The sequence below is a fragment of the Geotrypetes seraphini genome, chromosome 4, assembly GCF_902459505.1.
Source record: "Geotrypetes seraphini chromosome 4, aGeoSer1.1, whole genome shotgun sequence".
Classification (NCBI taxonomy): domain Eukaryota; kingdom Metazoa; phylum Chordata; class Amphibia; order Gymnophiona; family Dermophiidae; genus Geotrypetes; species Geotrypetes seraphini.
In genome coordinates, this window is record NC_047087.1 from 238,051,543 (window position 1) to 238,066,925 (window position 15,383).

The window sequence follows — 15,383 nt, forward strand, 5'->3', positions numbered from 1 at the left end:
TCTTTATAAAATATGTTTCTCTATTTCAGAGTAATATATTTTATTGGTGGAGAATTATTCTTATAAATCAATTGAAATAGGATTCTGGCACCCTTTATCATCAGTGTGCTCAACCAGTGCCTCACATGGTCCAGCAGGAGGAGGAGACTCAAGAGATCGATGATGTACCAGATCACAAGTGGGAGGGGGAGGGAGGGGTGGAAAAAGGAGAGAGATACCAGATTCCAGGGATGAGGGCGCCAACGCAAAAGTTTTCTCAGGTCACCACAGTCCCTTGAGCCGGCCCTGCCCCTGCTATTTTGTAAAAGGCAAGAATTGTTCTGATGGGCCTGATACCTACTACTACTATTTCTAGAGCGCTGCCAGTGGTACAGAGCGCTGTACAGAGTCATGAAGGAGACAGTCCCTGCTCGAAAGAGATTACAATCTAAACAGACAAGACAGACAATCAGGATTCCAGGGTAAGGGATACAGTTTTGGGGGAATGGTTAATCTGCTGGCTAGGGTGGTGAGCAGTGGGGAGTAAGGTTATGGATTGAAGGCTATAAGGTTATGGATTGAAGGCTATAATAATACCTAGAGTGGGCAGTGTGAGGACCCTCCTGAATGTTCCATTATTGAGCTCTGCATCGCCTCCAACCCTGTCTACTAAGAGTTCTTCATATGCCTACACTTCCCCCTCCGTATTCGCGAATTCCATATCTACGGATTCGCGGTTTTAAAACAAAAAATGCATTTTCATTTTTCAGGCTATTTTAAGCCCTGTAAGCCTCCCCTTAAGCCTTACCTGGTGGTCTAGCGGGTTTTCGGGGCCGGAGTGATCTTCCCACGCTCTTGCCCCGTGCAGATCACTCACAGGAAATGGCTCGAGAGACTACGGGATCTCAAGGCAGCCATTTCCTGTGAGCAATCTGCACGGGGCAGGAGCATGGGAAGATCGCTCCTGCCCCGAAAACCTGCTAGACCACCAGGTAAGGCTTAAGGGGGGGGCTTTCAGGGCTTAAAATAACTGAGGGAAGCGGGGGTTAGGGGCAGAACCGGCCCAAATATTATTCGTGTTTTTTTTATATTTGCGGGCCGGCTTTGCCCCTAAGCCCCGCAAATACGGAGGGAGAAGTATACTTACAAGTCTGCAGGTTTCATTCACCACCTGAGGCTTCTTCCCTGAATATATTTACTCCTGCTTAGAACAGAAGTCCAAGCAGACACTTTGGACTGGATTCGGTAAATAGTGCCCAAATTTGGGTGCTGAATAAAATCCATGTGGAGCACTATTCTATAAAACAGTTGCATGCCATTTATCGAATAGAGCTTAGAGCAGATTTCTTCACCAAACTTTGGGCATGAGGATTTACACCAACTGCTATAAATCCTATCACGTAAGTTAGAGATGGATCCCCTGAATTGTACAGTATAATAAGTCTTTAATGAATGGCCCTGACCTATGGTTACCATATTTAACAACGTAAAAACACGGACACATGGTTCCGCCCCCTTCTTCCCCAGCCTACTTTATTCCACCCCCAGCCTTGCCCCCCACAGAGCCTCATCTCTTTTTCCCCGACCTCCGGGCTGTGTCTGGAGGACCTCCGAGCATGCATGGATGCAGGTGACATCATCCGTACATCCTTGGAGGCCCTCCAGACGCGGCCAAAGTTCGGGGCTTTCCAAAACCCGGACAAACTGCTGGGTTTTGGAAAGTCCGTCCAGACACCCGGACAGTCCTCTGTAAAGAGGACATATCTGGGTTTTCTTGGACATCTGCTATCCCCACCCTGATCGTCCCATGGCCATGCCCCCTTTTGAGTTGCACGCTAAAAGATTTGCATGCGGGTCTTTATAGAATAAAGCATAGTAAGATGTGCATGCAAATACTACTGACTGCAGTAATTGGTTGTGAGCGCTCACTTATTGCTAGTTAATGGCTCTTTACTTATTTGGGGTGCCATATGTTATTCATTTAGAGGACAACGCTAGAACTAGGCTTTTCAATTTACTGTAGGCATCCTGATGCCATGTGGTAGGAGCCTATGAGGATTCTAGGTTCTGTTACAGAAAACTAGTATAACCTGGTACTGGGGTGCCTAATATTCAGGTACCCGCACTTACAAAAGAAATAGCATAACATTAAAAAATTTTGTATACCACAAAACCTTGCAATTCTGTGCGGTTTAACAAGGTAAAAGAAGACTGGACGATCACAGTGAAATATAAAACATCAAGCTGGCAAAATTTTACAAATAAGTAAGTTTTTAACTGTTTCCTGAAATGTTGATAAGAAACAGAGCTAATTATCAAACAATGAAATGTCTTTATCCCAATAGCAGCCTGAAACGACAGTAGTCATTGGAAATATCTTTTGTATAAACAGCCTTTTGCAGATGGAAAAGCAAATAAAGCAGAAGTACGCAGCAAACGCCTTGAATTAGCAAATATAAAATGATCCACAAGATAATTAGGTATGACACCTTATAGCATATACATCCAAATTTGAAACTCACTCTTGCCTCGACTGGGAGCCAGTGTAATTTATGATAGTAAGGTGTCACATGATCTGTCTTCAGATTAAAAACTAATTGGACAGCAGTATTATGAATAATGTGTAATCTACAAAGCTATTTTTGCTGGCCTGCAAAATAAATTATTTTGCAGTAGTCCAAAATACGCAAAACAAAAGATTACACCAATGATCTAAAAGTAACATCTAAATGTTCTCAATTTCTAAGCATGAAAAAACTTTTTCGGACCATAGAATCAATCTCAGCACTCATTGGCAAATTTTGACCCAAACAAACCCCAAAAATTTTAATTGTAGAATTAACAAGGTACAGAATACCATTCAATTTCAAATTCTCTTCAGTGTTCTTTTTAAATGGAGTCTGGTTTTCAGTATATTCACAATGGATATGCATAATAAATTTGCTTGCAAATCTATTTCATGCATATTTATTGTGGATATCATGAAACCCCGACTTGCTGGATGTGTCCCTGGAACTAGGTTGAGAACACCTAGTATAGAGAGGTCCTGTTTGGTTATCTTGCCCTGGGTAAATATATATTCAATTATAACACTAGTCAGTATATTATAAACATGCCTCCTCAGTATAAGAAAGCTGTTATCTATTCTTATGGAAAGACTTTTCCAAATATGTCCTGGGTTTCAAAATATTCAAATTACAGCAAATATTGCATGAATTGGAAATCAGGTCAATGCAAATCTATCTCTTGCTTATTCATTGTATCTGATGTTTTTTTAAATGACTGTTTCTTTGGTGTATGGTATCACACACAGCATATGACACTAATCCCCACAGTTTGAGTGAATATACTGTATAAGTTAGGGTAAGGAAGATGTAAGAGTCAATGATAACTTCTCTGTGCAGTTGATGTGTTTTCCCTCACTGGAGGCTAAGTTGTTCTTTGAATTGCTATGGACCTTCGGCAATGTCATTGTTGGGTAGGAAAGCTTGAGTTTGTCTTCTTCAGTTGCGTTAACGCAAGGACACCATTGAAAAGCTACTTTGAAGCCAGAACGAAACCTGAAAAAAAAAAAAAATAACTTAAGAATTACTTGGAAGAAGGACGGGGCCATCTAGATCCATTTGCACCACAAGGGACCTGGCCATTAAAATTACTTCAATCTTTTGTCCATTGAGTAGCTCATGATAAATAAGTTGGAAATTTTGTATCAGTTTCCTGTGGATTGGTGTCTACATAATGAGTAGTAAAAGAAACAAGCATCCTAACAGAAAACAGAGCCAACCTAACGATTAGGTAGGACTAGGCCAGTGGTCTCAAACTCACGGCCCGCCAAGTACTATTTTGAGGCTCTCGGTATGTTTACCATAATCACAAAAGTAAAATAAAACAGTTTCTTGATCATATGTCTCTTTAGCTATAAATTACAATATTATTATTAAGACTTAGCCAAAAGATAAGATTTATAAACTATAAAGAGTTTTATCTCTTGCAAAAATGTCATTTCTTTAATAAGACATTAACTATTTTTTCTGAGGCCCTCCAAGTACCTACAAATCCAAAATGTGGCCCTGCAAAGGGTTTGAGACCACTGGACTAGGCAATTGCTTATTGTTCTTAGAACGAAGATGGGGGGGGGGCAGACCACAGTTAAACAGTAGGTCCCAATGACCACATAAACTCAACAAAAAGAAGGTGTTTCTGCCTAGGGTTACCATATTTATAAAAGAAAAAAAAAAGGGCATATACCCCAGTCCCGCCCTGTTCCGCCCCACAATCCTCTTTCCCTGAGCTCGGGGACACATCTGGAGGATCTACAAGCATGCACAGATGTAATGATGTCACTCGCATGCATGCATGTGATGTCATTGCGTCACACCCGCACATGCTTAGAGACCCTCCAGATGCAGCCTCGAGCTCTCGCAGAGCCAGGGCTTACAAAACCTGGACAAATTGCCAGGTTTTCCAAAATCTGTCTGGACACTCGCACAGTCTTCTAAAATGAGATGTCCGAGTAAATCTGGACATCTGGTCGCCCTACTTCTGCCAGCAGAGAGAGTGGTCAGTTTTCAAGCAGCCCATTGGCCCAGATTATTCTGGAAGGGATGGTGTTGGGGTGGTTATGAGTGTCATGGATGGCTAAGGGGCCTGAATATTAATTGAGGGGAGGTGCAAGACTGGAGGTTTGCCTAGCACTTGATACCCTTGCAGAAGAAGACTCTATGGCAGTGGTTCCCAAGCCCTGTCCTGGGGGACCCCCAGCCAGTCGGGTTTTCAAGATATCCCTAATGAATATGCATGAGAGAGATTTGCATATAATGGAAGCGACAGGTATGCAAATCTCTCTCATGCATATTCATTAGGGATATCTTGAAAACCCGACTGGCTGGGGATCCCCCAGGATAGGGTTTGGGAACCACTGCTCTATGGTTTTGAAAACTGACCTAACTTCACAATCCCAAGTAAGATATCTCTAAAACAAGGGCAGTATGGGATCTTTCAGTTGCAATAGTAAGAGCTATCAACTTCTGTGCTTCCATCACTAGGATTTTTATTTTATTGCAACTGAGGGTTTTTGTAGTGGTGAGGGGTAGCCTAGTTCAGTGGTTCCCAACCCTGTCCTGGAGGAACACCAGGCCAATTGGGTTTTCAGGCTAGCCCTAATGAATATGCATGAAGCAAATTTGCATGCCTATCACTTCCATCATATGCAAATCTCTCTCATGCATATTCATTAGGGCTAGCCTGAAAACCCGATTGGCCTGGTGTTCCTCCAGGACAGGGTTGGGAATCACTGGCCTAGTTGTTAGTGCAGAAGACTGTAAAACAAGGGATCCAAGTTAAAATCCCACTGTAACTCTTTAAAAAAAAAGTTGTGAGCCCTCCATACTGTGCCTAAATATATGACACCTACAAGCCTGAAAGCTACTGAAGTGGTATGGATTCAAGTACAGTAGGTATTTTTCTGTTCCTGGAGGGCTCACAATTGAAAAAAAAAAAAAAAAAAAAGAAGAGTTAAAGTGAGATTTGATCCTGGGTTTACTGTCTGCTGCACTAATCTGCATGGACAGCTGCATGGTCATTTTCTAAGAATGCTGCTCTACAAAGATCCATGTCCATTGCCCTTCCCCCCCTACACACACCTGTATGCTGGACATTTCCAGTGCAAGGACGTTCATCTCATGTATTTTCGAACAGACAACCAATATATCCTGTTTGAATTGTGAGATGGATGTCTGTTTGGGACATTCTGTCTTGGAAACCCCCATTCAGATTCGGATGTCCTTTCAAAACTGCCCCTCCATATTAGTGCTGTCTGATTTACCAATTCACATCGATTCAAATTGATTTGCTTTCTAAAAAAAAAAAAAATCAGACTCACCAATTCAGTGAATCCTGACACCTCCAGGTCTCCTAAAGCAGCAGTAGCGCAGGCGGTGGCCAGCAAAACAAAGGCAGCGCTCTGAACAGGCTGCTCCTGGCCTAGCTCGCCGGAGCCTTCCCTCTGCCACATCACTGAAGATGTCACTAATGATGTGGCAGAGGGAAGCCCTTGTGGGGCAGGCCAGAAGCAGTGCTGCCTCTTCCCGTCAGCCACCGCTGATGCTGCTTTGAGACGCCTCTATATTAGATCTCATGGTGGAGGGGGGGATCAGTCGGGAAGTGTTGCACAGGGGGATAGGAGGGAGGGAAAACTGCTGCTGCACAGGGGGATGGGAGGGAGGGAGAGATGGAAAGCTACTGCTCAGGGGGATAGGAGAGATTGAAAGCTGTTGCACATGGGAAAAAAAAGAATTGTTGGACATGGGGTGGAGGAGAGGAAGGGAGAGATGCAAGAAAGGGGTGAGAGGGAGAAATCCTGCATATGATGGAGGGGAGGGAGAAATGCATGAAGAAGAGAGACAGAGAAATGTTGGACATAGGATGGAGGGCAGGGAGAGAGAAATAAATGTTGCACATGATAATGGAGGGGAGGAAGAGAGAGATGCTGCATGGAGGGAAATAGATTTGATCCAGGGCACAAGGCAGGGAAAGAGTGAGAGAGAGAGATGGTAGACAGTAGGAAAGAAACAGAAATATTGGATATGGCAGTGGAAGGGAAGGTACAGAGATGGAAGATGGATGGTGAGCACGGAGAAAGAAGAAAACGTCAAATGGGCAAGAGACCCTGGTGAGCAAGTTAACAGAAGACAAATGGGACCAACATGATTTGAATAATAAAATGACCGGACAACAAAAGATAGGTAAAAAATATATTTTTATTTTCTAAATTGTGACTAAAATGTCAGATTTGAAATGTGTATCCTGCTAGAGCTGGTATTAGATAGTGAGAGTGAGCTAGGACCTAACAGAGAGAGGAAAAGTCTTTTTTTTTTTTGTTTACACCACAGGCCGGCAAGGGTTTGGAAGGACAAAGGGGAGTAGAGTGGGTAAAGAGGCTACAAAATAAACCTGCCAGGATGTTTGAAAAAAAACGTCGGATTGGGACAGGAAAAGTGAATTGAATCAAAAAAAACAATCCAATGGACCAAATCAAATTAAAAAATTTTTGCCTGAATCGGGCAGCACTACTCCATACTAATGCTGGTCCATTGGCAATGGATAAGGCTCTGTTTGAAAGAGAGGAGGGATAATAACTAATGTAAAGCTTCCGTTGAATTGGAAACCATAGACTCTGTTGCCCCTTAAGAAGAGTACATGAAAGCCAGGTATTGGCACATAGTTGAGGCCAAGGAAGGGAAAATGGCAACTCAATCTGGCTGGGGCCGGCACAGTTAAATTCATTTCTGGTGCCGGCACGCACGTGTTAACAACCACACGGCGGTGTAAATTACTGACCAGCACAGTTAAATTACTGCATGGCTTGCACTGGGGTGCGTCGCTGGGGCTGGCAGTTAAATTCATGTCTGGTGCGCTGCCAATCATACTGGCGGTGTAAATTACTGGCCGGCAATGGGGTGCATCGCTGGGGCCGACCAAAACAGAAACCAAGACGACATCTTGAAGCCCTGTTTACTTCCCCCTGACACTGGCCCTGAACCGCGGGTTGCATAAAACAGCCAGGCGGGCCGGATTCAACCCGCGGGCCTTGTGTTTGTCACATGTGATTTAGAAGAAGAAACCAGTCACTGGGAGGAAACAAAGAAAAGGTAAACAAATTACCGTTTCAACCACTTCATAATATCTTGACTGATAGATGAGTTTCTAGAATCATTATTCCAAGTGCTTGGCATATTTCTCTTAAGACATGACCAAAAGGATAGCAGTTCACACTTGCAATAGTTTACTCGTGCTTTCAGATTGGTGTGAAATTAATGTTTTCAAATGTTTGTATTACTTCTTATTGTACTGTTTAGAGATTAGAATACCAAAAAAGGCTATATTAACATCACATTGTTATTCAAAACACATTATACTCTATCTGTTCATTTTTCTTCCTTGGGCTACTTACGTTTCGTTGAGGCAGCAGTAAATAATTGGATTAAACATTGCAGAGCTCATGGCGAGCAGAAAGATTGCAAGATACACTTGCTGGATATATTTTTGCTTATAGATATCTGCCTTAAACTGTCCCAAGATGAAATACAGGTGGAAAGGTAACCAAGAGATGGCAAAGGCTACTACAACCATGATCATCGTTTTCACAATCTGCAAAACAAAAAATATATATATTTCTTTAAATACTATACAGCAAGACAGGATGCTCCAGCTCTTCTGTCCAATTTTCCTCTTTTGTTGTAATATTACAAATGTTGGATTCACATTCACTTCTCCACAGCCAAGGATTCTCAGAGCCTGCTGTTTTGCCTCCAGTTCTAGAGGCGGGGGCAAGATTCCCCCAGGCCTGTTTTCTGAGGGGATCCCAGCGCCAGCCATAGAAAAGCCATTCTGGGCTCCATGGTCCTGCATCTCCCTCTCCTTAAAAAGCCTCTCTCTGAACGGGTCGCTGGCAGCGGTGGCAGTGACTCTCACATGCTGCCTACAGCTGACCAGGAACCCCCACCCCTCTGCTGCATCAGAGAGTGGCAGGGGCAGGGCCGGACCATCAACATTGCTTGCTCCGGGCCTAGCTTTGTCTCTCAACAGCCCTGAGAGGCTCTTCCATAGCCTGTCTATAAAGAAATATTTCTTTATGTTACTGTTAAGCCTATCTTCTATCAGCCTCACCAATGTGACCTCTTGTACTAGACTTTTCTTTCCATTAAAAAATGCTTTATGTGCATTATTTATATTTCAGTTTTAAATGATCTGGTCAATTACCGCACCAATTAAAACCAATTAAAATAAGTTGGCAGCAGTAGGGCACCTACCACCACCTAATTTACTGCGCCGTTTATAGTTATATGGTCCTTTGCATTCTTTTAATGTAAAACATGATTTTAATAATGAAACATAAGACATAAGAATAGCCATACTGGGTCAGATCAATGGTCCATCTAGCCCAGTATCCTCTTTCCAACAGAGGCCAGGCCAGGTCACAAGTACCTGGCAAAAACCCAAATAGTAACACCATCCATGCTACTGTTACAGAGTTGTCTCAATAGCATACTACAGACTTTTCCTCCATGAATTTGTTCAAACTTTTTTAAAACCAGTTACATTAACCACTGTTACCACATCCTATATTTTGGTGTACCGTGCTGCGAATGTCTAGAAGTACTATATTCTATGTATTTCATCTTACTACTCTGTTAGAAAATTATTAAAAAATGCAACTATTTGATAGATTTGTAACCTAAGGTTTTTTTTACTGTTTTTACTGTTCATTTGATTTGTCATTTATTCTATTATGATTCTGTACAATTCGCTGATTGTTTCAGTTTCTCTTGTTGTAAACCGCCTAGAACTGGCATGGTCTGGCGATATATAAGACTTTAGATCATTTATTATTCTATTGTCCATTTATTATGAATTTCTAGAAATCAATTTGGGACCAAATTAATTGTTTATTAGATAACCCAGTGGCATTATCATATGATACTGTGCTATTTGGTATGGCAATAAGAGCAAAAAGTCAGATTTCTACAAATAATAACAAATTATTACTTATAATGACTGGGGTTGCCATTCAACAAATTAAGTATAATTGGAAAAATTGGAGTAGATTAAATTATAATTTCTGGTGGAATTTCTTATGTCATATTTATAAAATGGAAAGATTTATTGCAATACAGCGCGGTTTTTTCAGGATGTGTGGGAGCCATTTACAAAGTATTGTACCGATTAGATGACATTTTATTTTATTTTTTTTCCCTTAAATTTACAAATTTGATTGTGAGGGGGGAAGGGAGGGTAAATTTATTGTTACATATTGTATAAGGTATTGATAAGAAAGGGTAGAAAGGGTGGGAGATAAGAGCATATTATTTGTACCATTGATAATTATTAAGTGTTATATTTATTGTTAATTTGTTTGGATATATTGTTACACTTATTGTAAATTTGAAAATGAATAAAGAATTTTAAAAAATGAATTATTATTATTATAGAAATGATTAGTAATAATAACTCTCAGTATCTATTATGAGAAAAGGGACTTAAACCTTTTTCAGTGTACTGTACTTATTCCCAAGTAACTGATCTGGAAGACCCTGATCTTGTTAAATCTAAAGGACAAGGATTCCAGAACTTGGAGGCTGAGTAGATGGCTGGTTAATAACTGAGCTCCCTCCTCTGAGCATCAAATACAGAACTTCAAAGAAATAATTTTTACCCTATTTGGAAAATATATATTAAAATGACTTCCAACAAACAAAAGATTCCAGAAATTCCAGCAAAATCCTTGGGAAAGAATAAAAGACTAAAGGAAGACCCACAGACATCTAGTGGAAGTTCACTGCCTATGGATGCATTAGATGTTATAGAAGTTATGGAAAAATTGGAAAACATCAACTTATCTCTGATGGAGATGAGGAAAGAAATGAATAATATGAACAGCAAATTATATATAATAACCAACAGAATTGACAAAATGGAAAACAGAGTAGAAAAGATAGAGCATATACAACAAGAAAATAAAGAGGATCATAAAATATTACAAGAAATGAAAAAGAAGCTGACTGATCTTGAAAATCGTTCCAGAAAACAGAATTTAAGAATAATAGGATTAAAAGAAGGTTCTGAGGGGAAAAACATGATTTCTTTTCTAGAAGAAATTATACCAAAAATTATTCCACTCAAATTAAAAACACCTATAGAAATTGAAGAAGCACATAGAATTACATCAAAAACATCATATAATCATTGTCTTGTCCACTATTACCCCAAGTCCTTTTGTAGGAGGTGAGAATTGTTAGAGTCGGCTGGGACAGGAGCCAGGAGGGATCTCTCCTGTCTCAGCTAGGGTGACCAAGCGTCCAGATTACCTCGGACATCTTTTCAAAACGTGGCACTTTGGGTTTTGAAAGCCTCCCTCCAAATCATCGTCGGGCAGGAGGGCAATGCGATGATGTCACACGCATATGCGGATGGCCTGCCTGACCAGAGCGTGGGGTGGGGTGGGGCTAAGGCAGGACTGGGGACGGGACTGGGGCATGATGGGGCAGGGATGGGTGGAACTGGGGTGGGTCTAAGGGGTCCGGATTTTCTGAATGGAAAATCTGGTAAGCCTAGTTCCGGCCCACCGCTGGACCAACAGGCCTTATGGCAAGCTCGGTGGAGGCCTGCAAGGCATTGGTAGGGAGGGGAGATAGGATGCAGAGCCTGGAAGGTCAGGGAGGGAGGGGGCTGGGTGCAGAGCCTGACAAGGCAGGGAGGGAGTGGGGACAGGGTGCAGAGCCTAGCAGGGAAGGGGAGAGAGTTGACAGAGGGGGCTGAGTACAGAGCCTGCCAGAGCAGGGAGAGATGTGGGATAGGGTGCAGAGCTTGGCAGGGGAGGGCGGTGGGCTGGGTGCAGAGGTTGGCAAAGCGGGCAAGGGAGTGATGGAGCTGGCAGGGCATGGCACTTGAATATTAACCCCCCCCCCATTTATATTCGATTCAACCTTTATTCCTCCTTTTTGAGGGAAAAAGGTTACCTCAGTTTATATTCAAGTATATGCGATAATTGAGTAATGAGCCAATCATTTTATGGTTGCCAATAAACAGAATTTCTGTGAACATCCATGATTGCTAGACAGGAGTGCTAATACTTGGATCCCAGTTAGCCTTAACCTGTGTATATTTCCAGAACACTAAAAGCCTCATAATCGAAAGAGAAAAACATCCAAAAACCGGCCTAAGTCGGCACGTAGATGAACATTGTCAAAATACGTCCAAGTGCCGATAATAGAAACGGGTTTTGGACGTATTTCTAAACGACCTAGGCTTCCATAGTGCTGCTGAATGACCATCACAAAACAGGGCGTTTCAGGAGTGTCGAGGGTGGGAGTTGGACAGGACATGGGCCGGCTTAAAGTTAGTCATACAGCACGTATAACCGAAAGTTATAAAACCCAGGATCGACGGAACTTGGACGTTGTGACTTAGACCATTTAAAACATGGTCTAAGTCACAAAATCCCACCTAAAGTCACCAGATAAGCACTGCAAACACATAATACAGACCCCTACACACTACCCCAGTGATCACTGACCCCTCCCAACCCCATAAAAATCGTACACCTTTAAAATTCAGCCTTCATGCCATCATCACCTGGCAGCCTGGCATAGGAAAGCCTAGTTGTCTAGCACAGAGGTGGCTTAAGCCGTCTTGGGGGTGGGTTAGGGACTCATGGAGAGGAGGACCCATGCCCATAAGCTCCTGTAATCACTGCATTGATACTTAAACGTGCACTCCTCTATACACCCCCAAAACCCTTTTTTACTGACACATAAGTGGCTCCTGCCGCCATAAGAGTTATTAGGGTGGTAGGTAAATGGGTCTAGGGGATTCTGGAAGTGGTTTGGGGGGCTCACCATGACCTATAAGGGAGCTGTAGTGAGGAGAAGACATGGCACCCTTTTTGTGAAGTTCACAGCAGTGCCTTGTAAGGTATCCCACTATTTAGGTGGCATGTTTGGGTGTTCAGTCCATCACTTTGTAGACCCCTCCCATGTCCAACAGGGCTTGTTCTAGGTGTTTTTGACTTGGACAAAAAATTGGACAAAAATGTGGTATAAAGATGGACGATTTAGCGACTTGGACGATCAGATCGGCAGGATGTATAGTTAGACGATTTTCTCCTGCCTCCTCTCTAATACCGTATTTTGCATATTTTCCCCACTTAGATTTGTTGACCTAAGTGCATATTTCATAGCATTCCATCTCAATGTAAGGGATTGTTCCTTCTGATGAAGTTTGCACACTCATGAACTTTGTTATTTTCAACGGTGGATTAAAGTTGATATAGAATCCTGAGGGGAGAGTGTGGCGCAGTGGTTAAAGCTACAGCCTCAGCCCCGTGAGGTTGTAGGTTCAAACCCACACTGCTCCTTGTGACCCTGGGCAAGTCACTTAATCCCCTCCCCCGTTGCCCCAGGTACATTAGATAGATTGTGAGCCCCCCCAAGACAGACAGGGGAAAATGCTTGAGTATCTTAATAAATTCATATAAAACCATTCTGAGCTCCCCTGGGAGGACAGTATAGAAAATTGAATAAATAGTGTGAAAAGTTTCAGCCTCTGATAACCAGAGCTGATATTGTGACCAATGTTCCCTCTAATTTTTCATAGGCTGTGTGCGCAAAAAAATTAATCTGTGCGCATTTTAAAGAAAAGCTAAATTTGTGTGCGCTATAAAAATGATTGCCAGAGGGCCCGGAGTTCAGTTATGGGCAGATCTTTGAGTTTACTCTGAATTAACGAAAACACAATGTAATTTTAGTTACACTTTATGTTAGTTACACTTTATGTAACATAAAGTCTCATTTCAATAAATCATTTTAAATAAAAATGTATATTTTTGTGCGCGCTATTTTAATTTGTGTGTGCAGGTTCGGCAAGTTGTGTGCGCGTGCACGAGCGCATAGCTTAGAGGGAACAGTGATTGTGACATCATACTGCCTCATCCCACCAGTGCCTAAGAGCAAACCTCATCAACGATGTCACAATGTCTTGATTGTCCTATACTTGGCTCACTTTTGCTACATCTTGATTTCTAGAGTGGTGCAGTGGTTAAAGCTACAGCCTCAGCCCCCTGAGGTTGTGGGTTCAAGCCCACACTGCTCTTTGTGACCCTGGGGAAGTCACTTAATCCCCCCATTGCCCCAGGTACTTTAGATAGATTGTGAGCCCACCAGGATAGAGGGAAAAATGTTTGAGTACCTGAATAAATCCATGTAAACCCTTCTGAGCTCCCCTAGGAGAACGGTATAGAAAATTGAATAAATAAATAAATTACATGTCCTACTTGGCTTGGTTTCTCCTAGCACATGAAACCTAAGAATCCATGGTTAGAATTTAAGTCCTCACTCAGCTTTTGGTTGTCCCCCACTACCACTGCTGCATACAGCATCAAAGTTTAAATGAGTGTCTTATGGCTTCTCACCCTTTTTTTGACTTTTGTTTGATGCTGGTAGTTGCTCACGTTACTTTCCTCTACAGGAACCCTGTTTCCCCACAGCGTGACTCCAATAATGATGTACGCCACAAGCATCAGCAACAGTGGCAACAAGTAAATCAGCACAATTACCATGATGTGGTATCTGCAAGAGAAAAGCATCACTTATTTCATCGTTTCCAATTAAGCCATCAGTAGTGATACATAAAACAGCCAGGTGCTGTGAAACTCAGCTACTGGCATGATTCACACAGTCTTATGATTTGCATATTATGGTAACGATGGTCTTTATTTCATTTCTAAAGATACTAGAGGAGATGCTACACTGCCCCTCTACTCATCACAATAGCCAGTAGTTTAACCATCCCTGCTATCCCTACTCTGACATCCTGTTTGTCTGTCTTAATTGATTAGATAGTCCCTGCTTAAATGAGCTCACAATCTTCTTCATGACTCTGTATAAGAACATAAGAATAGCCTTACTGGGTCAGACCAATGGTCCATCAAGCCCAGTAGCCCGTTCTCACGGTGGCCAATACAGGTCACTAGTACCTGGCCAAAACCCAAGGAGTAGCAACATTCCATACAGAATCCCCAAACAGTAGCAAGATTCCAGAATCCTCAGAGTAGCAACATTCCATGCAGAATCCCCATAGAGCAGTAAGATTCCGGAATCCTCAGAGCAGCAACATTCCATGCTACCAATCCAGCGCAAGCAGTGGCCTCCCCCATGTCTTTCTCAATAATAGACTATAGACTTGTCCTGCAGGAACTTTTCCAAACATTTCTTAAAACCAGCTACGCTATCCACTAGCGCTGCATACGTCTGGTAGCACTCTAGAAATAGTCCAGAACACCGCAGTAAAAGTTATCTACAAGGCCAAAAAATTCGACCACGCAACTCCTCTCCTGAAAAAAGCCCATTGGCTTCCCATCCAACACCATGTCCCTTATAAAACACTTTTACTGATCTTTAAAACAAGAAATACTGGCCAGCCAGAATTTATTAATAAACTCCTGATAACGTATACTTCATCGCTTCTTCTTCGTTCCTCGGATCAAAATCTATTAGCAATCCCATCCCTGAACCATATTAACACTAGAAGAAATACTGTCTTTTCAGTAGTTGCTCCATCCCTCTGGAACTCAGCGCCGAATGCATTAAGAGAGATAACTAACTTCGAGAAATTTAAAGTCTCCTTTTACAAAGGTGCGCTAGCGTTTTTAGCGCAGGCACCGGATTAGCGCGCGCTATACCGCACGCTACCCAAAAAACTACCGCCTGCTCAAGAGGAGGTGGTAGTGGCAATTTAGCGCACGCTATTCCGCGCATTAAGGCCCTAACGCACCTTTGTAAAAGGAGCCCTAAGTCTTTTCTTAAGACATTTCGTTTTAAAGATGCTTTTCAAGTTTGAGTGTCCTTTTA

General features: G+C 42.3%; 1 protein-coding gene across 1 annotated transcript in view; it reads right to left on the bottom strand.

The window, feature by feature from the left end:
• Window positions 1-2,074: 2,074 nt before the first annotated feature.
• The window catches only part of TACR2 (tachykinin receptor 2), a 48,064-nt gene continuing 34,755 nt past the window's right edge, over window positions 2,075-15,383 (bottom strand). The window contains exons 3-5 of the mRNA XM_033943247.1: window positions 13,946-14,102; window positions 7,931-8,127; window positions 2,075-3,539 (exon numbers count right to left, since the gene is read on the bottom strand). Coding sequence (XP_033799138.1) covers window positions 3,338-3,539; window positions 7,931-8,127; window positions 13,946-14,102 — 556 coding nt within the window. The 3' untranslated portion in view covers window positions 2,075-3,337. The remainder of the gene's footprint in view (window positions 3,540-7,930; window positions 8,128-13,945; window positions 14,103-15,383) is intronic.